General features: G+C 37.3%; 1 protein-coding gene across 1 annotated transcript in view; it reads left to right on the forward strand.

The window, feature by feature from the left end:
* Positions 1 to 27252, forward strand: part of LOC126456410 (neural cell adhesion molecule 1-like) — a 119361-nt gene that overhangs the window by 73534 nt on the left and 18575 nt on the right. Inside the window, exons 9-11 of the mRNA XM_050092161.1 lie at positions 3314 to 3441; positions 6062 to 6227; positions 17919 to 17951. Of these exons, the coding sequence (XP_049948118.1) occupies positions 3314 to 3441; positions 6062 to 6227; positions 17919 to 17951 (327 nt within the window). The remainder of the gene's footprint in view (positions 1 to 3313; positions 3442 to 6061; positions 6228 to 17918; positions 17952 to 27252) is intronic.

The following is a 27252-nucleotide window of genomic DNA, read 5'->3' on the forward strand; positions in this document are numbered from 1 at the left end:
GTTATGCTCTCACTGCTTCACCAAGATTGCATTTCACAAGTGAATACAACCTCTGTGTATGCCCATATTGTTAATTTGAGGAGAAAAAGGTCTTTTGACCGTACAATCACTTCTATTACTCTCTTATTAAAGCAGAGAAAGATCTGATCAATTTGAAGAGGATTTCTTAAATCATTAATTGGATTTGCTTATAAAAAATGAGAATAGGCAGGCCAGGGAATTCCTGATACTTCTAGAGGTATTTGAATGAGTTGTCTGACTTCAGCTGTGACTCATTACTGTTGCAGTCATTGAATACATACTGTTTGTTTTCATTTTGTGGAGTGCAAAATCTTCTTTTAAGCTTTTAATGCAAGTTGCAAGTAGTGGTCATCTGTGCATGGTGTGTGCTTGCTTCTGTGAATGTGTGTATGTTTTCTTTGCTGAAGGAAGCTTTGGTGGAAAGCTGTAATGTGTAACAGTCTTTTTGTTGTGTCTGTCTGCAACTCAATGGGTCATCTTTACGGTGAGTAGCAGTCTATCCTTTTCCTCATATTGTTGATATTCCAACCTCAAGTTCCTGTTGTTTGATTTTACCTGGAGAATTACTTCACAAAATCACTGAACTTCCTTAGTTTTCATAAAAAAATTATTGAGTGAAACTACAGAATGGTAGACATTGCAGACATAGATTTGCATAATGTTCATATAAGGACAAATTAATCTCTTGTTGGGTACAGACAATATTTTTGTCAAAATTCTCACTAGACACACAGTTTTTTGAAGGGCAGAGAAGCACCTGGGTATAGAACTGACTAGAGACTATAAGAATGGCACTTTACATTACTGAGCATATCAGTTACAGAATGTTCTGATCTACAGGGGACTGATGACCTCAGATGTTAAGTCCCATAGTGCTTAGAGCCATTTGAACCATTTTCTGATCTACGCACAGAGTCAGGGTATCAGGTAGATTGCAGTTTACCATAGTGAAGACCTTTCATGTTAAGACCCTTCATATTGCAGAAGATAGAAAATGTCACAGATAATCATTTCATATCACTTTAGATGTAAATTCTTTCAAATCCTTGAGAGAGTGAGAATTTTGACATAATTAGAAATAGATAGTTTGGATTTCAAAAACATATGTTCACAACTGAAACTGTTGTTTCATTTGACTATTGTACTGTTCTCGTTGAACAAAAATATATCACCATTGGCTATATTTTTTGGTCTTAAAGACTTGTGACTGTCTAGATCAGAAAATACTTCTTGACAAAACATGCTATTTTGACAACGGAGGAGCCTTGGGCACCTTACTAAAATCCTACCTCCAAGGTCAGTCAGAGCCATAAGATCGTCTTGAGTGAATGTAACTTTTATTTTGTGAGGGGAGTGGTGGTGGGGGAGGGGGGGGGGGGGGGGGGGAGGCTTGAGGGAACCGGCTACTTGGGAGACTATGTACACCATGGATTGTTCACTGCTGTTTCTCATATAAAACTTACCTTTGTCCTACATAAAATGCAAGTTAACTATGTTTTCACATTGTTCTAGCAACAAATCTTTTGCAGATCTAAAGGCTAATGCTAGAAAATTTCTTTCAGAACACCTGATATGGTTGAAACTAATTTCACTATCAGTGAACCTGAAGAGGAAAAACACTTCATTAGTAGGGATAAACAGTATACTGCTACAAATTTCTAAGCAGACTTGTAATAGCATGCTTACCTGGGAGCACCATATCCTCAACACCTCTAAGGATTATCTTCAGTTATGTTCACCATTACGACAATTACAGATATCAGAGTCACCAGTGTCACAATTTGTGTGTACTTTGAGCAATTAAAATCTGTAAGAGAATAAAATTTTGGGAAATTTCTGTTAAAAAAAAAAAGAAACGTGGAAACTCCAGGTTTGAATGCCAATAAAATTAGGGAAAGGACAGGTTGCTATTTACTGTAAAGATGAACTGTTGACTTGCAGACAAGGTCTATGAAGAGGCTGTAACTCATTAATACCTTTTGGGCAAAGACCTTTTCAGCAAACAAAACACACACATTCACATGAGCAAGCACACCTCATGCACACATGACCACTTCCGTGCAACTCTGACCAGAGCTCTAGTCAGAACTGCTGGTGGAAGCAGTAATGTGTGAGTGAGGTGTACATGCGTATGTCAATGTGTTTTCCTTGCTGAAGACGACTTTGGCCAAAAGGTATTAATGTGTGACCCTCTTTTTGTTGTGCCTGTCTGCAGCTCAGCAGGTTGTCTTTATGGTGAGTAGCAATCTGACCATTTCATAATATTGTTGCCTTAACAACAGTTGTTCAAATCATTTCCTGTGTGTCTCAAACAACCTCCTATGTAGACTTTTTAATTAAGTTCATGCCTGCCACAACTTCCCAACACAGTTATTGCATCATGAGCATCATGTTGACAATCCTGAGCAGTTTGAAAGTTAAGAGTTGTACCATTATCACATCAAAACATGGAGTGTTGACCTTTATGATGAGCTACGGAATTTAATTCTAGTAGGGAAAGATGTATAACATTGTATTAAAACATGAAACTCAAAGCCAAAAGAATGTTAATTGTTGAGGCAACAGCAATGGCTTACTTATCTGAAGAGAGAAAAGTGGTTTATTCATCCTCCTTTTCATGTGTTTATTTGCTATGTTTCTAATTATTTGGCAGCAGTTGGTAATCATTCTGCTGTGACTGTTTTTATGTTTTTACTTTACTTTTTTCAGTTTCATAATTTCATAGTAACTTCAGTTGTTTTTGCCAGTACAAAAGGACTACATGTTACAATTTATGTGTTGCTTCACTCCTAGCATCTCATATGATCAAAGAAATATGAGTATAAAATAAGAGCTTGATCTAAATATTTTACTGTGGGGCACTGCAATTGTAGGTATTCATAATGTCTTCAAGTTGTATAAAGATACGTGAACTGCTGGATGTTGTATAATAACACACAAGACTAAAATAGTTATTAGAATTTATGAAATATTACACAAGCAATATCCATCTTTCATAAATCAGTAAGGAAGTACAAATATACTGAAGCTTATGAAATGAAATGTAGGAATGGATCAGTTGTAAATAATGTGCCAAAGAAGAACTTTTACAATACTTGCACCGTTTAAGCTGTTGTATACTATTTAACAGTTAATTAATGACATAGCAGTGTATATTCCAACATTTTTTTACTATTTTCATCAATTAAAAAAAATGTAAATCTCCATAGTATACTTAAACATGCTACTGTGTTGAATTTTAAGGCAATGAAGAAAAATGAAACAAATTTAATGTTAGTTTGATATATTGCAGGGATGCCAAGCACACCTGCTCTAAAGAAAGTTAATCATGCAGATGATGGAAGTAGTGTTGAATTTGAATGGACTTTGGAAAGCTATGCGCCTATATCTCAGTATGAACTACGATACAGGAACAAAATGGTAATTTGTCATATAAATTTATTTCAATTACTAGTGCATATCTTAGAATGTGTTTTTTGTAAAAATAGTATTTATAGGCTGCTGTTTTCCTGAAGCACTGCAAGTAGTAAGTTTTGGCCACATTAGTAGGGTACATGTTTAGCATACTGTACAAGAAGTAATGACACTCTTGAGCACATGATGTCACTAATTTGATGTTAGATGGATGGCAGGATATGCCTTGGGTGTGTTAGTTATAATATCGATAGTCTCTGTATGGACAGCAGGATACATCATGCTTTCATAGATCCTGAATGTCAAAGAGGTACTATACAACTTAAGTTCAGTATTTGACTGGAGCATTTATTCATGCCGCAGCCTGCGTCCACAGATTTCTTAGAAAAGCCAGTTAATGGTTCCTGTTGTGAAAATTTTCTTACAATTACTCATTCAATTCATACACCTCCAAAATGGGATGTATGAAAATGTGAGAACATATGCTTTGAGTACAAGGAGTGTCTAATTTCAGTTTGATGAGCATTTTTAGGAAACTTGACATGGACAGCCAGGTGTGTACAGTGCTTTTCCTGTTTGCATCCAATTGAAGATTTGTGGGAGGGATTAGAGAGGTCTGTTCACATGTAATGTCCTCCATTTACAAATATCTGGAAGCTACTAGCAATTTTTATCTACAGATAGTTCAATATTTCTCCATACAGCTTTATGTTACTTTGTTGAGTCAAAACCCCATAAAGATGCTGCATTTCACTAATCTAGCTAAGTTCCTATATGACAGAAAGTTCATATCTAATTTCTTAATGTAATAATTTCCATTGGTAAAGTTTTGCTTTAATGATGCAACTTAGGAGATGCTTCTGAAATGAGAAATTTAGAGTGTTCTTTGTCTCTGAATGATAAGCATGAGTAAAAATATAAATTGATATAGTTGACACACTGTGATGATGCTGATTCTATTAATATTATGAAAAATATATTCTGTAACTGATCTATAGCTCAGAGTCAGTACTCAGTAAATAATTGTATAATATAAAAATGTTTTTTTGAAAATATAGTCACTATTCACTGACTCTTTGCTGTTGCAAGTTCTTTCAAAAGTAAGGCAGCCCAATCACAAAGGTTATTTTTGCACAATTAATGTACATTTATATTTGGAACAAATTAAATGTTGGCAAGTTCCTCTGTACCTGACAGTATTATCATTTACCTTATACAATGAGGAAATACTGTCAATACTAAAATGCCATAGAGTGATATGTAACAACAATACCCTTAAGCTTAGTCACACACAACACAGCCCTAGGGCCCACTCCTCTTAAACAACTATCTCTCTCTCTCTCTTTCTCTCTCTCTCTCTCTCTCTCTCTACCTCCTCCTCCTCCTCCTGCCCCCCCCCCCCCCCCCCACTACGTATTATTTGTGCACAACTGGATAGGTTATCAGAGAATTTTGTGAAAGGTTTTTCTGCTCCTACTGAGGCTAATTACTCTGTAAAGGTCATGTTTTTTTTATCAAGTGATAAAAATAGCACTGTTTTAAAACTAATTATGGATTTTATGTGGGAATAGAGGCACTGTAAATTTCAGTGGCTGTCTGAGCAGATTTCTATAAGAACTATACATTTTTATAGCTACTTTTTATTATACTAACATTTTGTGTGATAGAACATGAATGCATATAAACAAGCTAAATGGATCCATTTACTGATTTGCTGGTTGCTTGAACTGGTAATTCTACTTACCAAAAACATTATTGAAGTCATCCTTTTGGAAACTTTACAGTTAACTTTGTGCATTGTTACAAATATTTTGTACAAACTTTTTTTTTAACATGCTGTTGGAGGGACAGTCATTGCTTGAATACAGTTCTCTTATGTGTGCATATAACTTCTGTAAGGTGACAAAGTTTTCATAATTGTCTTATTTGAATCTATTTGCAATGATCTTCAATTAGTATTGGCAGCAGACTATATATGTGTACACCTCTTCTGCGTGATTATGCATATATTAAAATGAAGTATTATCATAAACTTATCTCCTGAAAGATTGACATTTTTCCTATAATGTGGAATTTATATGTTACTTCCTCAAAGAGAAAAGGAGGACTGGCTGCAGAAAGTTATAAAAGTGAAGGGGGTGGCGGGTGGGGAAGGACGGTCACTCAAATCTTAGTCTGCAGGGTCAGGCGATTTCAGTAATTAGAATTTTGCTTCCTGAAGATAAAGAATGAAGGTGTAATAGTTATAAAACAATAAGAGAAGTAAAGGTAACATCTCACCATGTTGTTGAGCAGTCGACTGATGCATGAACAAGATTGATATTCAAGCCTAGACAGGCTACAGTGGTAGTACAAGGTAGCTGTTCCACTGAATGTATCCAAGTATGTATGTTTGAATATTTTTATTTGTCAGTTGGCTCCACAGAACAGCTTGGTCTTAAAAGCTTAGGAATGATTTCAGTATTGTTTATGTGCCTATCAACCACTCAACATCCAAGTTGTATGATAAGTAGTTTCTTTCACTTGTTCCATTATTTGTAGTCCACTCAGAACATATCAGCATCTAATTAAGAAGTAGTATGTTGTATTATGGTTATATTTCATTTACTTCTTGAATTTATTCTAGAGTGAGGATTGGAAGTCAGAGAGTCCTGCAGTTACTGATGCTGAAGGCAATATTTACACTGTGAAACATAAACTCAGTCCTCAGCCACCAGGAGAGTATGAGGTTGTGCTAGTGTCAACCAATGAATTTGGTTCATCACGATCTGCTCCACACACCTTCCAACTCAGTAAGTTTAACCTCATGTCAGACTGTGACTACTATATTAATTTGATAGTTGACTTTGGCTTTTAAAATTTTTGATTCATTTTGTGTCACAGTAAAACTACAGCTTCTATTGTAACTATGTGGAGTGCATAGCTTCATTGATAAGGTGGTGGTAGAAAAGTACAGCTTTGGTACACAGCCTATTGCTTAATGTGAAAGCTTAATTTTTTAATGCTTCGTTGTATATCTGCTAAACAGCTATTTATTTTACATTCACTTGTATTATGAAGTACCTTACTAACAATTTATTTCTTACCTAGTAATGTAAGATTTAATTGTATAGTTTTATGCAACATGCTATCTCTGTTGAGCTGCATCACTATTAATGGTGCACCATTGTAGCATTCTGGCACTACTACACTAATAAATTAGTCAATACAGATGGAAACTAAGTCCATGAGAAGTTATTGCTTCCATTAGTAATGTCCTCCAGAGACAAAGTCCATATCTGCAAGACAGTACTAAGACTGTGGTGGTTCCATGTAGTCTCTCAGTAGTCCACCACACATTCTGGTAACTTCATAACTTTGATAGTGGACTGCGGAACACAACTGTTGATTGTAGAATATGACTGGGACTACCTTGTCAGCCCTTGGGCCGCAAGTTATAACACCGTGCGCATGACTACATTGGATCTGCACGATTGGCTGTCACTGTGATAGATAATGACTCGTTACCCAGTGGCTCTCCTGGCCAGATGGTGTTATCGTCATCACTGGTTGGAGGCTGTGGAAGGTCCAGCAAAATGTTCCTCTGTTGAACAGCTGCCGAGACTTAGGCTACTCACTGTGTTGCCTGTGAAGCAGGCAAGCTGGAACACAGATATGTTGGTAGAGATGAAGCCAACAGGGACAGCTGTAGGGTGTTCCTCCCCCCCCCCCCCCCCAAAAAAAAAAAAAAAAAAGAAAAGAAGGTTGAGGCAAAGTCTCTTTTTCATTGGCCACTACTGTGGGCATTGGATGACATCCATCTGTGTCCTCACCCCTGTGCTGATGCTGTGGCTCTGTACATCCAGGTGCCGCTGGTATAAATGGAAATGTCGTGTGGCTAGGGCCTCCCGTCGGGTAGACCGTTTGCCTAGTGCAGGTCTTTCGATTTGACGCCACTTCGGCGACCTGCACGTCGATGGGGATGAAATGATGACAACCAGGCATCAGCAACAGTATGGCACTGGCATGTTCAAACAGTCCCTTCCCCCAAGTGGAAAGATGTGTTATTGGTATCTGCAACTGAAAAGGGGATACAAAGTTTGTAAAGCAGGACCACCCCAAGGCTTGATTGGATTCTGGTGAAGTCAGGTTGGTGCATTTCTCCTTGCTGTCCCAACTGAGTCACTGACTGCCATTTCCCATGATGGAAGCCAGTAATACCTGCAGTGTCTTGGTGGTAGAGTGCACTGGACAGGATGTTCAACATCTGGCACCTGTACAACCTTTCTGATGGTGATGCATCCTTATGGGTGGTGCTTCTGTCAGCAGAGAGAAACAAGGAGGGGGTCCTCTGGAGGATGATCAGCTGCTAACTTTTACATTTGATCTTTGAACATTGGGATGAAGTGGCTGGTAGCCCAGTCGGTTGTGGTGTCCAGCCAAAGGAGAATTCTTGGGATATAATGGGGACACTATAATCCACTACCATGGCACGAAGAAGACCTCCAACATCAAAGATCCACTGTAACACCTGGGTCTTGTGGAACGTTCCTGTGTTGTAAATCCATACCATATAGGGGTGGTCTGAGTATGCATCGAACAGGGTGAGCCAATGTGTTTCCAAAAAAGGTCCAAAGGAACAGAAATGACTCTGGTGGCCCCAGTCTAGGCAGGAAAGAAGACCTGGATGTGTGCATCTGAATCATGAATCCTGAAATGCAGATGCTGATAGAGATCTAGTCTCAAGATATTCGCCACTGTGCACACTTTTGTCACAAAAAGTGGAGTTGTCTTTATGATTAACAACATCGTTTGATTTGTACTGTATGCTTACTATAACATTTCAAAGTTCCATGGAATGTGAGCAGTGTAGGAGATCCAATTAAAGTGTAAGTGTCACTATTGATAAGAGATGTAAGTAAACCAGTATCTACATGAAATTTAACCAATGTTAATGAACCTTGTCCTTATGGTGTTTTCATCAACATTATATTAGAGTCAAAACGATGATGTGAGAGAACATTATATACATTATTTTCAAATCTGTCACTAGGAGAAGTATTTTCAAAGTCCTCAGTATCAGTTTCAGATGTATCTATTGAAGCATCACTGGCACAAGAGGAGCATTTGACTATACAACATAATTTCTTGAAACAAAATCGAGCCTGTGACCCAGACATTCTTTTTCCCTTTAGGAACATCTGCACACTTAAAGCTTGTTCACAAAAGTTCAATTCCCTTGTAGTCAAGTGCTTGTTCTGTTTGCTTGGACTGTTTGAAAGCTTGAATAACTGATGGATTATTAAAATGCTAAGTTCCCTTCATAGCTCTGCATCTAGAGCATGGACAATTAACATATTCCTCACTGTAGTGTCCGCACAGTAAAGAGCGCAATCTTTGCTTTTACACAGGAAATGAGTCATGAGTATGACTCCAAAAAGTAGCAACCCATTCCTTAAATGATTAGTCAGGCTTCTTATAAGTACAATAAAATTTATGGTGTGCTGCAGTAACAAGTAGTTTACTCTGTATAGTCACCTGACATCTGAATAACTCAACTCACACAGGTCTTTATCGGGGAAAAGCTGCTGAGCCAGACCATACACATAAGCACCAGCATTAGACAAGAGAAATGCTTGCTTCATTGCATCATCTATGGTTTTGTGTGCCATAAAATGTTGTTCAAGTCTGTCCACATAACTGGCCCATTGTTCTTGTGCCAAATCAAATGGAAGGAATGCTGGTGGCATTTGCTGAACATCTACATGGTGATGTTCCTGGTCCTCCATCCAGCATAGCAACTGTTCCTGAGATGCACTAACTTTTCCAGGGTAGAATTCACTTTTCGCATGGAAGTCTGCAGCAACTGGAGGAGGTTAAGCACTAGAATCAGAAACTCAGTATTTTGCAACATCTAGAAGATGTCACACACAATTAGAATTCACAGCCTGCATGACCCAAGTCACAGTGTCCAACAAATAACTAAATTCTGATAATGTCACTTAGAGCAGACTAGAGTTCAGAGAAAATTCTGTGTTGGCCACTATGTCCACAATACACTGACAGTTCTGAAGTCAACACTAGAAAGTAGATAAACCTGAAAAAGTAAACTGTATCATATACTTTCTACATACAATAACTTGTGGTTGAGGTCCAAAATTGCCCTCTGAAATAACCGTATCGATGACTGTCCATAAACTTACCAAATACCAGGAGAAATGTGGTTGATGTCTTTTAAGTCTCTTGCCCCAGTATTGACTGTAGCTGAGATGTCAAGTCACAATACCGACTGCACCACTTTTGTGATGTGCTCTTTACTTCTGTTGAGCTGCATCCCTGTCAACAAATGCACCAGTGTAGCATTTTGAAAGTACTATACAAATAAATTAGTCCACACAGAAACTTGCTCTGTGGCAAGTTGTCACATCCATTGGTATTGTCCTCCTAATACTAAATTCATATTGGAAAGGCAGGACGATAGTTGAGTCAGCATAAGATGATCCCTGACAGCTGGCAACATCGTTTCCAGCTTTCACCTATGCAAATGGTTGCAGACGGAAACAGTAGCTGTCTATAGAGCTCTGGAAAAATGAGGCATTGCCATAGAGACATTTACAAAATCCCCTTACGTTGCAGTGGGCACAGTGGGCTCCTGCACTCAGTCCACTGCAGTTATCAGGGATAATATTACCGTGCTTTGATTATAGCACTGCAGTAGTTCCACTAACAAGTCTGTTTATGAATGTGGCATATGCCAGTAGGGTGCCTTTCAATAGTCTACCGTACTTGCTGGTAACTTCATAAGTGTGATAGTCAACGGTAGGCAACCCGGAAGACAGTGATGTGGGAAGAGATGTATCTGCCAAGGGTAGCTGGAGCATGTAACAAGTTTCAAAATTACTTATTTTTAATAAACAATAAAGGAAGGGACTTTCTTTCACATGTAGTTGAAACTACAGTCACAGTATGGCCATTGTGCTAGAGTAGACACACTCGTCATCCTGAATGTTGATCTGAATCCAATAGGACTTTATTAGGCATCGTTGTGTTAAAGATAAAATGCTCTTTCCTTCCTCAAACCTATAAAATAATTTACACAGCTCATTATTGTTTGAAAGGGAAGGGGGTGGAGACCTGCAGTTGAATGTGAAAAATGAATAATTATGCAGTTTTAAATTTTTCATGTGTTTGGTAGTATGTCAGATAACTCTTGATTATTCAAAAGATGTCTACTTTGATCCACTCCTTCACTCAGTTAACATGCTTCATCGATTTCATCATTATGGAGAAACAAACATAAATTACAAGTTTAATTAGCCTGATATAAATAAATTATCTGACAGACAGTAATGTTGGTAGATTGATTTGATTTATTTACGTTGAAGAAACAGATGTTGGTTTACTTCATGACCACTGTTGTTGCTGTTGTGTCTTCAGTCCGAAGGAAGGTTTGATGCAGCTGTCCAAGCTACAAATAACTAGTGCACATGATCCCCCCCCTCCCTCCCCCTGCCCCCACCCCCAAAAAAAAGAAAAAAAAATCTCTTGCTCTCCCTCTACAATTTTTACCCTCCCCCCCCCCCCCCCTCCCACACACACACACACACACACACACACTCTTCCCTCCAATATTAAATTGGTGATTCCTTGCTGTCTCAGAACATGCCCTATCAACCGATAGGAGGGGAGGGGGGGTGGGGTGGGGTGGCATGACCACTACACCATCATAAAATAATCACAATATTCCATCAAACACACAGTTAATAATTCTGTTAGCACTTAAATCACACAATACACGTAAGTGTAGAAATATGTTAATATTATTACAGTTGTTGTTGACATCAGCTGTTGCAACAAATTTTCACAGTATTTAACAGCTGTATCTTCTAAAATGAAAGAATGCTAATACTAAGAAACTTAAAAAGGTACTAAATTTAAACTATTATTCTAAAAAATTCTAAACAGTGGTGTCTAAATAATTAATGTCTTCAATTATATTAGCATCTGTCTGTCGTTATCTACTTTAATTATAATTATATTTTTGGTGTTATTTGCATGATGACATTCGAATACCTGGCCATCTCCGTAAGACTGTGCATTATCTTCAGGTATTAATGAGAGAGTCTTTGATTTCTCGATTGTGCACACAAAGTGCTCAGTTGTGTTACATATGTGTTTGGATCCAGGTGCCTCTTTTCTGGAGGTGCAGGGAAGGGACAAAAATATGGGAACGCCACAAACACAACAAACTACCATACATAATGCGTTGTAGGAAAACTGTTGGCACACAAAGAGCTTCCAGTCACCTTGGAATAGATAAATACAGATCCAGTATGGTTTTCAAGGTAATCTTATGCCGTTATCATCCTTCTCACCGAAGTAGACCACAAAGAGTCAATAATATTGAGATCTGCTAACTGTAGTGGCCAGGGGAGATTGACAAATCGTCCTTGTACTCACAAAACCAGTGCATATGATGCGAGCAGCTTGAGGAGCTCTGTCATCTTGGAGCTCTGTATCACCATTGGGGAAAAAAATATTGTACCGTGGGACCAAACGGATCAGCCAAAATGATCACATAATCCTCAGCAGTAATGTGAACTTGCAAAGTAACCATGGGGCCCATGGAATACCATCACATGGCTTACCAAATCATCAATGAACCCCTGCCACATTTCACTTCTTGGACTTAAACGTGGCACGAAGTTGGAAACAGTGTGAAACACAACACATCTGATCAATGATGGTCTTCCATTGCCTTTTTGTCCAAGTTTAATGGTGTTGGTACCATCTTTTCCTGTTTTGGGCATTTGCATCACCTGATGAGTGGTTTTGGAATTCCAGCTTTCCCTGCGATTCCCTGTTTATGGACCTCCCTTCATGTTGTTTTGATGCTGATAGTGTTCGTGAGTATGACATTCAGTTCTGCAGTGGCTTTTGCAGCTACTGTCCTCTTACTTTTTGTAACAATACTCTTCATTGAATGGCCACCACAGTCACTTTACACATACTCATTGTGACTTGACTGATGATGTTTTTCTGCTTTCCCTGTATGTGATGCCTCTTGGAACACCAAAAACTTTGGCTACCTTGGTTATGGAAGCATGCAATGTATAAACACCAACAATATGCCCACATTTGAATTCACTTACAGGGGGAGGTCTCCAGAGGTGGGATCACCTTTATGAAACAATCTACACAGTTATGTAGGTTAAGATCCCATGTATCACATATTGCAGCCATTCACTCTGGTGGGCCCTCGTTTGTGAGTAATTGACAAAATTTTTTTTTGGAATTTAGTGTGACACTCAGCAGCATTGAAAGAGTAACTTCAAATAGTCTGATTATGTGGTGTAATGGATAGGACAGTAACTTCACGTGCAGGAGGTTGTAGGTTTGAATCTCGTCAGGTGCATTAAATTTTTCATTTTCAAAACTGTATCGAAACTACTTTGATCATCATTTTTGCTCTGTTAACTGATTTAAATGTAATTTTCTATTTCCATTCCTTTGTCACATCATTTTAATCGTAACATCAACTTCTTCATTTGCTCTCATTTTTTCTTCCTATCATTCTATTTCCACTTGAAATCTATGTTCATGTGTTTTTAATTAATTTTATGTATTAATTTCAGTTTACTTTCTTTTGTTTCATCGCACTGGTTTTTATCTAAATTATTGTGTTCATTACATCAGTTTCTCATTTTATTTGAATTTCTTTTTACTTAAAACCCACCTTTCATTTAAATCATCACCTGCATTATTTTGTCCATAGTGTAATAGATATTTAGGTTATGTTTTAAATGTTTGTATGATTACCATGGAATAAGAAATAGGACGTCTGGCAACGAAAAATACATTTTTCACACCACTGCACAGTCAATATAAACAGATTATTTTGCCTTTTGTTTTTTAACTGATAATTGGAATTGTCAAATAATTGAATATTGTAATACATGAATATAATTAAATTCATAGTCACAAAAATTCTGATTGGAAAAAGAATGATATAAAAAATGAAACAGTGATTAAAATAACATGATAAAGGAATAGAAATAAAAATTCACGTTTCAACCAATTAACTGAATTAAAATAATGATCAAAGTTATTTCAATAAAGATATAAAAGTAAAAAAATTACTTTACCTGACAAGATTCAGACCAACAACCTCTCGCTTATGAAGCTGTTATCCTATCCATTACACCATACAACCAGACTATGTAATTTGACTTTCTTAACATTGTTGAGCAGGGCACAAATTAAAAAAAAAATTTGTCAGCTATCCGCAAACGAGAGCCCACCACGGTGAATGACTGCAGTATGTGGCACCTGGGATCTTAACCTACATCACTGAACATCTGGTTTCAAAAAATTGATCCCACCACTGGGATGTCTCCTTGTTAGCTCCAATATAATGCACTCTTGTCTACACAGAACACGGTTCTGACTCTTGCAATGTATGGAGAATGTGCTGCTCATGTTCAGTACAGCAGCATAGCCTACAGGCTTGGTTAATATCTTCACTTATTTTCAAGCAAGTATTTCATGCAGTGTTTACATATCATTGTCAGAGACTCATACATGAATGTGTTTGCCCCCGCCCTCCCCCCACACTCTCTCTCTCCCTTTCTCTCTCCCACACTCTCTCTCTCCCTTTCTCTCTCCAACACTCCCTCCCTCCCTCCCTCTCTCTCTCTCTCTCTCTCTCTCTCTCTCTCTCTCTCTCTCTCTCTCTCTCTCTCTCTCTCTCTCTCTCTCCCCCTCTCTCTCTCCCTCTCCCTCTCCCTCTCTCCACCCTTCAGAACCCACCCCACTCCCTCTTTGCCAACAACTCAGTGCATCTATTATTCAATGAGTTGTTCAGTCATGTTTACATGGTGCAGGTTCAACTATTACTACCTGCAGACTACTCTATATACTTTTAATTGTTTTGAATTTCCATGTTTGTCAAAATTTAACAGTTTTAACCCCAGTTAATTCACATACAACATTTTTGCAAAACAATGCAGTGTTGTCAAACCAATCCAGTTCTTAAATTTACATTATTCTGCAAATAATGAAAATAAATAAATAAGTAAAATGTATTTAGAAAACTCGTGCAGACAATGAGCAGCAGAGAGAGATGAAATATGACAGTGTCTACTGTAATTATATGTCAGTGTTTACTGATTTAGTAGCAGGAAACTGCCTATTGGGCATCCATAACTGGCTAATAAGTACACATACATGGATATATTGATTGGGATTACTCATGCAAAAGACTAAGTGGGAACAACAGCAACCACGAGAGAAATTATTAAGAACAGCAGAAACGATGTGGATCTCTTAAAGAATGACAGGAGTGTGAACACTGAAAGAGGGAGCAGAAATTACACAGCACAACATTACAGCTTTTATGCCTTTGAGTAAGAGTAACCTGCAGGGAGAGTAAATGTGTTAGTTTCTCACATAAAATGGTAAATGTTATTTTCCATATATCTGTGCATATTATCTGCTGTCAGTACTATGTACTGTAAAATTCATTGAATCTTCTTTCATCAAAAGTAATATCCTGGAATTCAAATAATTGGTTTAATATCACTGTTTCAGTCATTCATTTATCATCGTCTGTGGGTTCCATCACAAAGGGGAACCTCCAGGAAATTAAAATGAGTCAAATTATACATTAAAAAAGAGAAGACCCCGTTAGAAATTGCACTTTCTTTTCTTTTCTTTATAAGTGCCACAGTTTCCAGTTCATTTCTTGTTTGTTTCATTGATGAAGTGCATTTAACATCTGATTTGTTACGTACTGTTGTACCCCACTGTGAAGTTATGCAACATTTCAAAATAGTGAGTATCCTTAGCACTCTAGCAGAAATTCCATTGCCCTTACATTTGTAATTCCCACACAGACATCCTCCAAGATTTAGACCTTAATTTGTGATTATTAAAGTTTGAAGTAGTGTACCATCAAATTAAGGTTTTTCTTAACCAGTCATGCCATAAGTTAAGCATAATCCAGAAAGGTATCACATTGCCTGAACAGGATGAGAGCAGGGTTTCAGAACCAAGCTCAGATAAATCACAAAATATGCGGCTTACATCAGTATCCAGTACATGTATTTAAAAATGTGCTGAAACTGATTTTTGTGAGGATGGTCACTTGGATTCAGATCTGGAGAAGTTGATAGCTGATCCAAGTGATGATGTCTTCAGTTGTTAGAAATTCATCCAACAGTGCAGCTTGATGTGGACAACTCATATTATTCATGAAAAGGAGAGACTAGACTGAGTGCACCTTTGAAAATTTGTCCATTTTACAGTACATCTCTGTCACCTTGGACAGTGGGGGGAAACTGAAGGAGTACTTGCATGTCTTCTGCTTGGTGCAGGACAACTCTTGTATATGGGAATGAGTATCCGAGACCAAGAGGAATTCCTCGGTAACTATATTTCTTTGAGAGACAATGAAGATATGAAGCTTTTTACACCCATCCAACATATGCTCTGATCACTACAATAGTGCAAACACAAATGTGATATGATATGTCCAATACACTGCCTCTAATCATATTTGAATCAAGTACCTATTCCAAATAGGAAGTACCTTTTTCCTATACTGATATCGCAATTTCAGTTTGTGAGGAAACCTGGGCAGTCACTTAACAGTGAATTGTCTGCATTTCTCTTTCCATTTTCTTCTTTTCCTGATCATGTTGAATTTTTATTAGAGATGCAAATTTTATAACAGTATCTCACAATAACCATTTGTGATTAATATGAAAGAGACTCTTGGATGTTGTTTACAAAGTTCCAAGGAGGCAACATGGACATTCCAGCAGTGGAATAAATTTTCTGGAATGAGAGCTGTTGATAACGGGCTGTTAGTGCAATACAGTCATGAATAAAGTTTCTGTTTCTATATTTTGTTCCCTATCACCAGACCACTGTGCCCTCACCATTGTAATTCTTGAAAATATTCCCCCATTGCCATTGTAAATGTTCCTGATAGCATGATTATTCACTCATAATAATTTCTCATGTAATTACTCATTGTTAAGTTGTTGCTGTTGGAAGGAAAGAAAGTAAATTTAATCCTCAGTGTACAATAGGCTTCATCATAAGCAGCTCAAATAAAGAAAATGATAAGAATGATTGAACTTGATCTTCAAGAAATAGTTCTGTATCTTGATAGAAATGTTAATCATGTTGAGAAGTCTGCTGACCAGAACCTAAATGTAAAGATTGTGGTGCTTAATTCTGTCACTGACATAAACTTCTGAGAATACATTTGTCATTGAGTTAAAACAACTAATAGCACCTTTTATTGATTCTTTGGTGTACTACAAAACTAATGGCATCATATATTGATTCTTTAGTCTGAACATCTAAGCTACTAAGCTGAGCAGACATTTTAGGTAAAACTTTAAATTCTGTTTTTTTTTTATCCACTTTAAATGAAATAAACTCTTTATGTAGCCCCAAGCTGCGCTCAAGTTACCTGTGAAAACTGCATGAAAATTCGTATAGTAGTTTTGGAGATCAGTGAGTTAAAACAGGCAGACATGACAGTTTTATTATTAGAATGGATTTTCAAAGGGAAAATTGAATTTTCTTTTCAAAATTGCGATTGGAATACTTTAAAAGCTCAGATATGTATCTGTTTACTGTGCTACAGCATCATAATTGCAAACTGAATTAGATGAGTAGGGATAAAACATCTTGGGATTGATTAGGTTTTCAAATTCTCATTTAGGCTCTTTTAAATCACCAAATCAGGTTAGCATGCTTACATATATTCTGTACCTTCTTACACCTAAGATGACAGAACATAGCATATTGACTCCTTCTCAAAGCAAAAGAAAAATAAGGTAATTATCCTGGCCTTGTATTACTTTACCAAGTGAGAAATTGTCTTCAGTAACTTAGAAAGTAAGTAGAAAAATAAATTTTACAATTATTTGTATATTTATGTTACTAATATCTTTTGTTATGTGCACTGATTTTATGAGTAAATGTAATCAGCAATGTGACATCTTACATTTTATTTAGTGAAAGTGTAGTAATTTGTTGTGAAAGTAGTTTTGCCTGATGTTTATTTTTCCCTGCACTGTAAATAATGTTCTCTTCCTAAGATAGTATTACTGTGAAGAGTAGCTGAGAAAACAAATTACCTCATTGTTTTAAGTATAGTTCAATGCAGCTTTTGCAATGTCAAGAATATATGTGCCACATACTTACGTTTTATGGAGTGTGTGTACTGCAGAAATTTAATGACAAGCACTAAGTCAGGCATCTGATGTGAGGCTTATTGAATAATCAGGGAATAAAACCTCTTTTGATTTTACAAAAATAAAATTTAGTAACTAATCTATGACATTTCTGTAGATAAGCACAGACCAGCAGATATCGATTACAAGAAAATGGCCGTTACAAAAGCTGCACATCTTTTTTCTGAAGAATTTGCACAAGCTTTTTCTGTTTGATTTCAGTCTTTTATGCTTTTATATTTTGTTTTTTAGCTCATGAACTTGGTGTAGCAGAACCTCGAGGAGGTATGTGAAACTACCATCATCAATTTGGGACCTTTTATTACTTCTAAGTTGACACCTCATCATGTATGAAGTTACTGTCTGAATGCTTGTTGATTGCATTTTTTGCATTGTAATCATCATTAATCCAACCCCTTGCATACTTCCTTTTTGAAATATAGATATAATGAGTGTTTCTTCTATGAGTCATCAGGTGAGGTTTCTTTGTTGTTTCCGCTGATTTTTGCAATTTCGTTCTTGCAATGCATAGTTGCAATCTTTGATGTGAGACCCAGTTTTGATGGAAAGCTTCAGTTTGTTTTCAGTTGCAAATAAAATTATTTTTAAATTGGAATTTTGTGTGGCCATTCAACAGAGCTGTCGCAACTTGGTCTAGTGTGATATTTGTTAATCAGTACATGTTAACAGGAACAGTAGAGATCAAAGAATAACCAGTACTCCAGCAGCAACTGAGGTACTGCCTGAATACTGGTTTTCTTTTTGTTTTACTGTCTCCGTTAATACATATATCCCACTAGGCTAATTTTGGATCACTGTATTGAATGGGGACTTCAAATTTCAATTTAAAAATCATTTTCTTTGCAATGGGAACAAATGATGCTTTCCTTCAAAGCTGGGCATCGCATGAAAGATCTGGCAAGCAGTATTTGTTTGGGCTGACTCTAGCTAGCTAAACTTCACAAATATGAAACTGCAAATACCTGCCGGAATACCAGAGAAAATGCGCCTGCTGACTCTTACGAGAGACGTAAGTGTGTGTGTGTGTGTGTGTGTGTGTGTGTGTGTGTGTGTGTGTGTGTGTTTAGTTACATGTCTTAGCATGATCATCCTCTAACTATTTGCCTTCCTCTCTGGTTTGTCTGTTGCTTTACAGTTTTTATTCTTCTTATTGATATACTTGAGCAGATACTATTTGTTCTGTTTCCACCCAACTGCTTCTTACACTGGGAAGTAGAGTACTTACTCTCCTTAATATTAAGGTTGCTTCTGGGTATAATGCTGTCTTCATGTTGTATCACCACTTTGGACAATCTGTGTTGTGACTTGTTTCTTGCATTATCTGTGTCCATATGGATATGTAGTTAACTCTATGGTGTCTGCCCTTCCTATGTTTCAACAGTATCCCTAAAGTTGTAAGACTTTGGAAAATTAAAGAAACTGTTTAATTGGCTTTCCTTGGAGCCTTATAGAAAACACATGGCAGTTTCATAACAGTTGCCTCGTCCTTATGTAACAGAAAACTGTTTTTACATGTTATGAAATACAGACATTTATATAACAATCAGTACTCTTGTGTGTGACATATGACTTACAAAAACTCATGATGTGCTGATCCATATTCTTCATCCATGATGATAATAGTTTGTTACTAATGTAGTTCTTCAGATATTATTTACTACTCATTGCAATAATGTGGTTAGACAAGGAATGCTGACAAATGTTGGTGACCAGATGATGCAAAGCAATCAAAATTCTATGTTTAATGGCCCAAGTTGGTCAATAGAAGTAGAGTTTCAGTACACCAAGACAGTGTAAAGAATAGGTGTGCAGATGCTACTAAACATCTTCCATATGCATCATAACTTTTGGTTATTACTTCTGTATGCTTCAGATCAATTATGGAAAAGAAAAGGTTCACAGTTATGTGGCCATCAATATATTTGGCAAATTTCTTCACTCCAGATCACTGAACGTACATGAAAATTATATGTGTAGTTTAAAGTTCAGGAGATAATATAACTTCTACATAATAGTAGATTATGAACCGACCAAGTAGAGGAGGCACAGGGGGGGGGGGGGGGACAATGACACATGATTATATCTGTTTATGTGATAACAGCTCATTATATCACAGTTACTTTTGTGTATAGTTCCTCAGTTCATCTGACTTTTCAAGTACGGCAACACCATAAAAATGAAAACGTAGCTGATTAATCATCATATGGTGTTTGTGAATAACTAGCACATCTATAGGATCCACAAAACAACTTTAGTCTAAAGCAATCACTTTTCTGTGACAAACTAGTTAGGGCACATTCAGAACTGCCTATCGTTTAGCCTGTTTGAATTACATAGTCACATAATTTTGATAGCAAGCGGCATGTAGCACAGATATTCATACATGACGTAATCTTTATGCATGATCCAAATAAATCGTGAAGAAGTCAGCCTATCTGATTATTAGATAAATAAAACTCTGAGCCAGCAGTTTCATTTCCTATTGTATAATAACTATGATAGCATGTGCAGCCTTAGTGGGCCATTGCATACAAAATCAAACATCTAACATAGGTGACTGCATCTTTGGGAGCATTATATTTTTATTGCTAAAATCTCAATACTGTTTCCATTTCAAAGCTTTTGTTGTTGTTGTGGTCTTCAGTCCTGAGACTGGTTTGATACAGCTCTCCATGCTACTCTATCATGTTCAAGCTTCTTCATCTCCCTGTACCTACTGCAACCTACATCCTTCTGAATCTGCTCAGTGTATTCATCTCTTGGTCTACCTTTACGATTTTTACCCTCCACGCTGCCCTCCAATACTAAATTGGTGATCCCTTGATGCCTCAGAACATGTCCTGCCAACCGATCCCTTCTTCTAGTCAAGTTGTGCCACAAACTCCTCTTCTCCCCAATTCTATTCAAAACCTCCTCATTAGTTATGAGATCTACCCATCTAATCTTCAGCATTCTTCTGTAGCACCACATTTCAAAAACTTCTATTCTGTTCTTGTCCAAACTATTTATCGTCCACGTTTCACTTCCATCATGACTACACTCCATACAAATACTTTCAGAAATGACTTCCTGACACTTAAATCTATACTCGATGTTAACAAATTTCTCTTCTTCAGAAACGCTTTCCTTGCCATTGCCAGTCTACACTTGATATCCTCTCTACTTCGACCATCATCAGTTATTTTGCTCCCCAAATAGCAAAACTCCTTTACTACTTTAAGTGTCTCATTTCCCAATCTAATTCCCTCAGCATTACCCAGCTTAATTCGACAAGATTCCATTATCCTCGTTTTGCTTTTGTTGATGTTCATCTTATATCCTCCTTTCAAGACACTGTTCATTCCACTCAACTCTTCTTCCATGTCCTTTGCTGTCTCTGACAGAATTACAATGTCATCGGCGAAACTCAAAGTTTTTATTTCTTTTCCATGGATTTTAATACCTACTCCAAATGTTTCTTTTTTTTCCTTTACTGTTTGCTCAATATACAGATTGAATAACGTGGGAGAGAGGCTACAACCCTGTCTCGCTCTCTTCCCAACCACTGCTTCCCTTTCGTGCCCGTCGACTCTTATAACTGCCATCTGGTTTCTGTACAAATTGTAAATAGCCTTCCACTCCATGTATTTTACCCCTGCCACCTTCAGAATTTGAAAGAGAGTATTCCAGTCAACATTGTCAAAAGCTTTATCTAAGTCTACAAATGTTAGAAACGTAGGTTCGCCTTCCCTTAATCTATTTTCTAAACTAAGTCGTTGGGTCAGTGTTGCCTCGCGTGTTCCAGCATTTCTACGGAATCCAAACTGATCTTCCCCGAGGTCGGCTTCTGCCAGTTTTTCCATACGTCTGTAAAGAATTTATGTTAGTATTTTGGAACCGTGGTTTATTAGACTGATGGTTTGGTAATTTTCACATCTGTCAACATCTGCTTTCTTTGGGATTGGAATTATTATATTCTTCTTGAAGTCTAAGGGTATTTTGCCTGTCTCATACATCTTGCTCACCAGATTGTAGAGTTTTGTCAGGACTGGCTCTCCCAAGGTTGTCAGTAGTTCTAATGGAATGTTGTCTACTCCCGGGGCCTTGTTTCGACTCAAGTCTTTCAGTGCTCTGTCAAACTCTTCACGCAATATCATATCTCCCACTTCATCTTCATCTACATCCTCTTCCATGTCCACAATATTGTCCTCAAGTATATCACCCTTGTATTGACAGCCTATATACTCCTTCCACCTCTCTGCTTTCCCTTCTTTGGTTAGACCTGGGTTTCCATCTGAGCTCTTGATATTCATACAAGTGGTTCTCTTTTCTCCAAAGATCTCTTTAATTTTCCTGTAGGCAGTATCTATCTTACCTCTAGTGAGATGAGCCTCTACATCCTTACATTTGTCCTCTAGCCATGCCTGCTTAGCCATTTTGCATTTCCTGTCGATCTCATTTTTGAGACGTTTGTATTCCTTTTTGCCTGCTTCATTTACTGCATTTTTGTATTTTCTCCTTTCATCAATTAAATTCAATACTTCTTCTGTTACCCAAGGATTTCTACTAGCCCTCGTCTTTTTACCTACTTGATTCTCTGCTGCCTTCACTACTTCATCCCTCAAAGCTACCCATTGTTATTCTATTGCATTTCTTTCCCCCATTCTTGTTGTATGTTCCCTTATGCTCTCCCTGAAACTCTGTACAACCTCTGGTTTAGCCAGTTTAACCAGGTCCCATCTCCTTAAATTCCCACCTTTTTGCAGTTTCTTCGGTTGTAATCTACAGTTCATAACCAATAGATTGTGGTCAGAGTCCACATCTGCCCTTGGAAATGTCTTACAATTTAAAACCTGGTTCCAAAATCTCTGCCTTACCATCATATAATGTATCTGAAACCTGTCAGTATCTCCAGGCTTCTTCCATGTATACAACCTTCTTTTATGATTCTTGAACCAAGTGTTAGCTATGATTAAGTTATGCTGTGTGCAGAATTCTACCAGGTGGCTTCCTCTTTCATTTCTTACCCTCAATCCATATTCACCTACTATGTTTCCTTCTCTCCCTTTTCCTACTATCGAATTCCAGTTGCCCATGACTATTAAATTTTCGTCTCCCTTCACTATCTGAATAATTTCATTTATCTCATCATACGTTTCATCAATTTCTTCGTCGTCTGCAGAGCTAGTTGGCATGTAAACTTGTACTACTGTAGTAGGCGTGGGCTCCGTGTCTATCTTGGCCACAACAATGCGTTCGCTGTGCTGTTTGTAGTAGCTTACCCGCATTCCTATTGTTTTATTCATTATTAAACCTACTCCTGCATTACCCCTATTTGATTTTGTATTTATAACCCTGTATTCACCTGACCAGAAGTCTTGCTCCTCCTGCCACTGAGCTTCACTAATTCCCCCTATATCTAACTTTAACCTATCCATTTCCCTTTTTAAATTTTTTAACCTACCTGCCCTATTAAGGGATCTGACATTCCACGCTCCGATCTGTAGAACGCCAGTTTTCTTTCTCCTGATAACTACATCCTCTTGAGTAGTCCCCGCCCGGAAATCTGAATGGGAGACTAATTTATCTCCAGAATATTTTACCTAAGAGGACGCCATCATCATTTAACCATACAGTAAAGCTGCATACCCTCAGGAAAAATTATGGCCGTAGTTTCCCTTTTCTTTCAGCCATTTGCAGTACCAGCACAGCAAGGCCGTTTTGGTTAGTGTTGCAAGGCCAGATCAGTCAATCATCCAGACTGTTGCCCCTGCAACTACTGAAAAGGGTGCTTGCCCCTCTTCAGAAACCACATGTTTGTCTGGCCTCTCAACAGATACGCCTCCGTTGTGGCTGCACCTACAGTACGGCTATCTGTGTCGCTGAGGCACGCAAGCCTCGCCACCAATGGCAAGGTCCATGGTTCATGGGGGGGGGGGGGGGGGGGTCAGCTTTTAGCAAATGACAATATGCAGTGTCAGTGTTCTTGGCTGGCTATATTTTTCTTCAGTAATGGAGTACCATTTACTTTTGGCATAGACGGCAATTGAGACAGCAGTAAGAACTGCAGTTATTGTCTCCCCATTGTGCAATCCACATTCATTTTGTCATTATGTGAAGATTCTCATATTGCACTAACAACATATTCACTATAGCAAGGTAAAAAAAGTTGTGGAGTCCTGGTGCTGCTTTGTCTGGCTTGCGTTGAGCAAATTGTTTGCAACAGCGTAAATCTTTCATAAGAAAAAAAAAAAAAAAAAAAAAAAACAACTGAATTGTTCCCATTGAAAGATATAGGGTGCTGGAGATTAGCTTACAGCATCTTTCCAAGTCTTAAGCGTGATGTTACTACGCAGACAAGTGGTAGCATATCAATCTGGATAGATGATATCAAAATTGATGCCATCAGTTCTTCGATTTTAAAAGCCCAAAGAATTGTCATTCAACTCTTGCATTTACATCTAAAGAGTCAAGCTCTTGAATTGATGAAAAATGAAAGTGACATATCAGTAGAATTTTTACTGCTTCTCTACTACTTACTATTGATAGCACATAGACTCACTTCAAAATCGTACAAGCTCACTGTAAGAAAAAATAAAAACTAAAAACAAGTGAAGTTGTACAGTCTCTAAGTGGGTCTTTGCACCACACACTATTTATCTGCAGGTGTATAACACAGTGGTTTACTTAAACAAAACTCTATATGAATTACTTAAAAAAAAGAAAAGATGTTTAAAATTTCATGATACTGTACTTCCCATTGTTATGTATTGCCTGTAGTAATAGCCAATAAGTACATGTCAATGTAAAGAGTTGATATTTACCAAAAGTTGCAGAATAACATGAAAAGACTAATCGAATCAGAAATAACAGAAAGGAACTTTCTGCAGGCAGTTTTCAAGTAAATACAGGGGACTTAAGGATAGATTGATCTCATAAAACTGTCACTCAAACCAAGCGATAACGAGAAGTAGATTGCTTTTTGACATGTGTAAATAAAGGAGATGTAAAGCCCAGTGGCTTTAATAAATACTGGTATGAGATTGTTTTCCTCTAAGCAGCATTATTTCTAATTACTTTTCAGTATTTCCTCTCTTTGAAGGTTGTTTTTATTCTGTGTGTATGTGTGTGTGTGTGTGTGTGTGTGTGTGTGTGTGTGTGTGAGAGAGAGAGAGAGAGAGAGAGAGAGAGAGAGAGAGAGAGAGAAGTTCCTTGCGTTCAACTGTTAGTGTGAATTGCGTTCAACTGTTAGTGTGAAATAGAAACCTAATCGATACTTCACTTTCTGGAACTACAGGTGGGTAACAGAAATCTAAAAAATGCATGCAGTGAAAATTATTGTTTGCTTTAGGATGTGTGAGGAAGCAAGTGCATTGATATGAGGTGGAAAATTTAGTCCTGCATTTGGTTTTAATTTCATCTTTGATTTGGTCACTATTTCAAAGTTCATCAGACGATCCATTGAAGACTAGACAGCAATTTGGAACACCTTTTTAATTATTATGTCAAGATAGTGTGAACTATAAAACTGGGTTAAGAAAAGATACAAGCTGAATGTTTCTTTATTGCTTTCATGGAAACCAAAGAATATGCAATTTGATCAGTTACCCTTGTAACCTCTGCGTATTTCAGTCTCATTTACTTATCACCTACGAACAGTATTTGTGGCCACGTTATAAAATGCAATTCTTCTAGAGTTTTGCAAATTAACAGAAAAAAGTATTTTACTTGAAATGTTTGAAGAGAATAAATTGTTTCTAAAAACCTGTCTTGCATATTGTTTCATCCCATTACCGAATATAGAGTCCCATCTTTTTAAATAAACTGAAGCCTGGCCAGTTTCCTGTATTCAATTCAGTAACACTATGAAGCTTTTTCAGTAATAAGATACATGTTTTTCCTGGTGTCCTGTTGCTGTGTGCTTTATAGAATATTGATTCTAAAGTGTGTGTTTTGCATGTAAAATGGTTTGTATGCATTTAATAATCTAGAGTCTACCTTGAGAACTACGAAAACTGATTTGGTAGCAATAGCATGCGGTGCTGTACCTTTAGCACTTTCAGTTATTATATTAATATGTTTAGCTGATCATTTAATGCATGTTAACTGTAATGCCATTAATATGAATGTAGCAAGAAACTAACACTTAATACAATAGCAAAATAGGTAATGGAAAAATTAATTTTGTTATGATGTGATTTTTAGAGTCATACAAACTCTTTCAAAGCATGTTGTATAATACATTCAAGTTACTTAGTGCACTTTCCTTTATAATTCCTTAGCTGTTGTGATATTTCAAAGAAAGTTAAATTGAGTATGACCAGAAAACATTACAAGAGTCAATGCAATAAAAGAGATTCAATGTAAAATGAGCTCAAAAATGTGAAGGCAGTTAACATTAATAGTTATGTTGTTGTTTGCAAAATCTTCATATGTCTGCTATTTCGTGTAACAGTTGATAGCTCATATATTCAGGGTGATATCAGTTAGCTGTTTAAATTACTATAGTAAGTCACAGACCATGTTTAAGTAATGAGTAATAATAAGGAAGAGCAATAGGGATGACCCTGGAGCAGTATTGACAAACACAATAGATATATTTATATACATCAAAAGTTGCATCTTTAGTGTTTGGATTTTTCAAAAATTCCTTCACAAGGAAAAAGTGGTACTGTATGGAAGTAATACTTTGTATCTCATCTGAATTATCCCATTTTTCCTTTCCCCTGAAGAAAACAAACCTTCATACATGTTTTGCAATTTGTGTATCTGTCAGCGCTACTCTAATTGTTTCTGTTTTGGCAGCTAGTAAGTAGTCTGTTTTATCAGATTTTGATAGTATTAATTTCTGCTTTTCATTCTGATTTGAAATGTAATAACACTAATTAAATTAGGCACTTCATTTCCCCAATGTTGATGGTGTCTCATATTCTCAAGTGGAACAATATTTATGCGCCAGCATTCAATAGCTATCAGAAGCGTGGAAGATAAGAATGCACATACTCGGCAGCACCGCACACATGTTACTCCGTAGTACCTGATATGTGCTCAGTAACACTGAGATCAGTGGTCTTTGTTTCTATCAAGCATTTATCAAACAACTGTGATAAAATTTGAATGGAAAAATGGCTGGTGCCCTCGCTTTATGAACAAGCAGTGTGTACACAAACAGATGTGTCAATGTGACCTTCAGTATATTAAAATCACCTGTGAGGGATGGTGATTGAATTTCATACCAGACCAATATCAATACCATCCTTCAGGCAAGAGGTATTCATTTGCTTTTTGATGGCCTTGTACCACCTTGTGTACCAGATGTGTCAATGTGACATTCAGTATATTAACATCACCTGTGAGGGATGACAGTTGAATTTCATACCAGACCAGGATCAGTACTGTCCTTCAAGCAAGGAATTCATTTGCTTTTTGATGCTCTCGTACCACCATTTACCATAACTCAGCAAGCCAATGGACATTTACCCAAACTCTTAGCACATGCTGTGGAGTTAGCAGTAATACTTTTGGCTTCTGTAACCCCTACCAAGGAGGTGGTTCTGAGTAGTACGAAAAGTGGGCACTGCTTTGT

This window comes from Schistocerca serialis, chromosome 2 (assembly GCF_023864345.2).
Source record: "Schistocerca serialis cubense isolate TAMUIC-IGC-003099 chromosome 2, iqSchSeri2.2, whole genome shotgun sequence".
NCBI lineage: Eukaryota > Metazoa > Arthropoda > Insecta > Orthoptera > Acrididae > Schistocerca > Schistocerca serialis.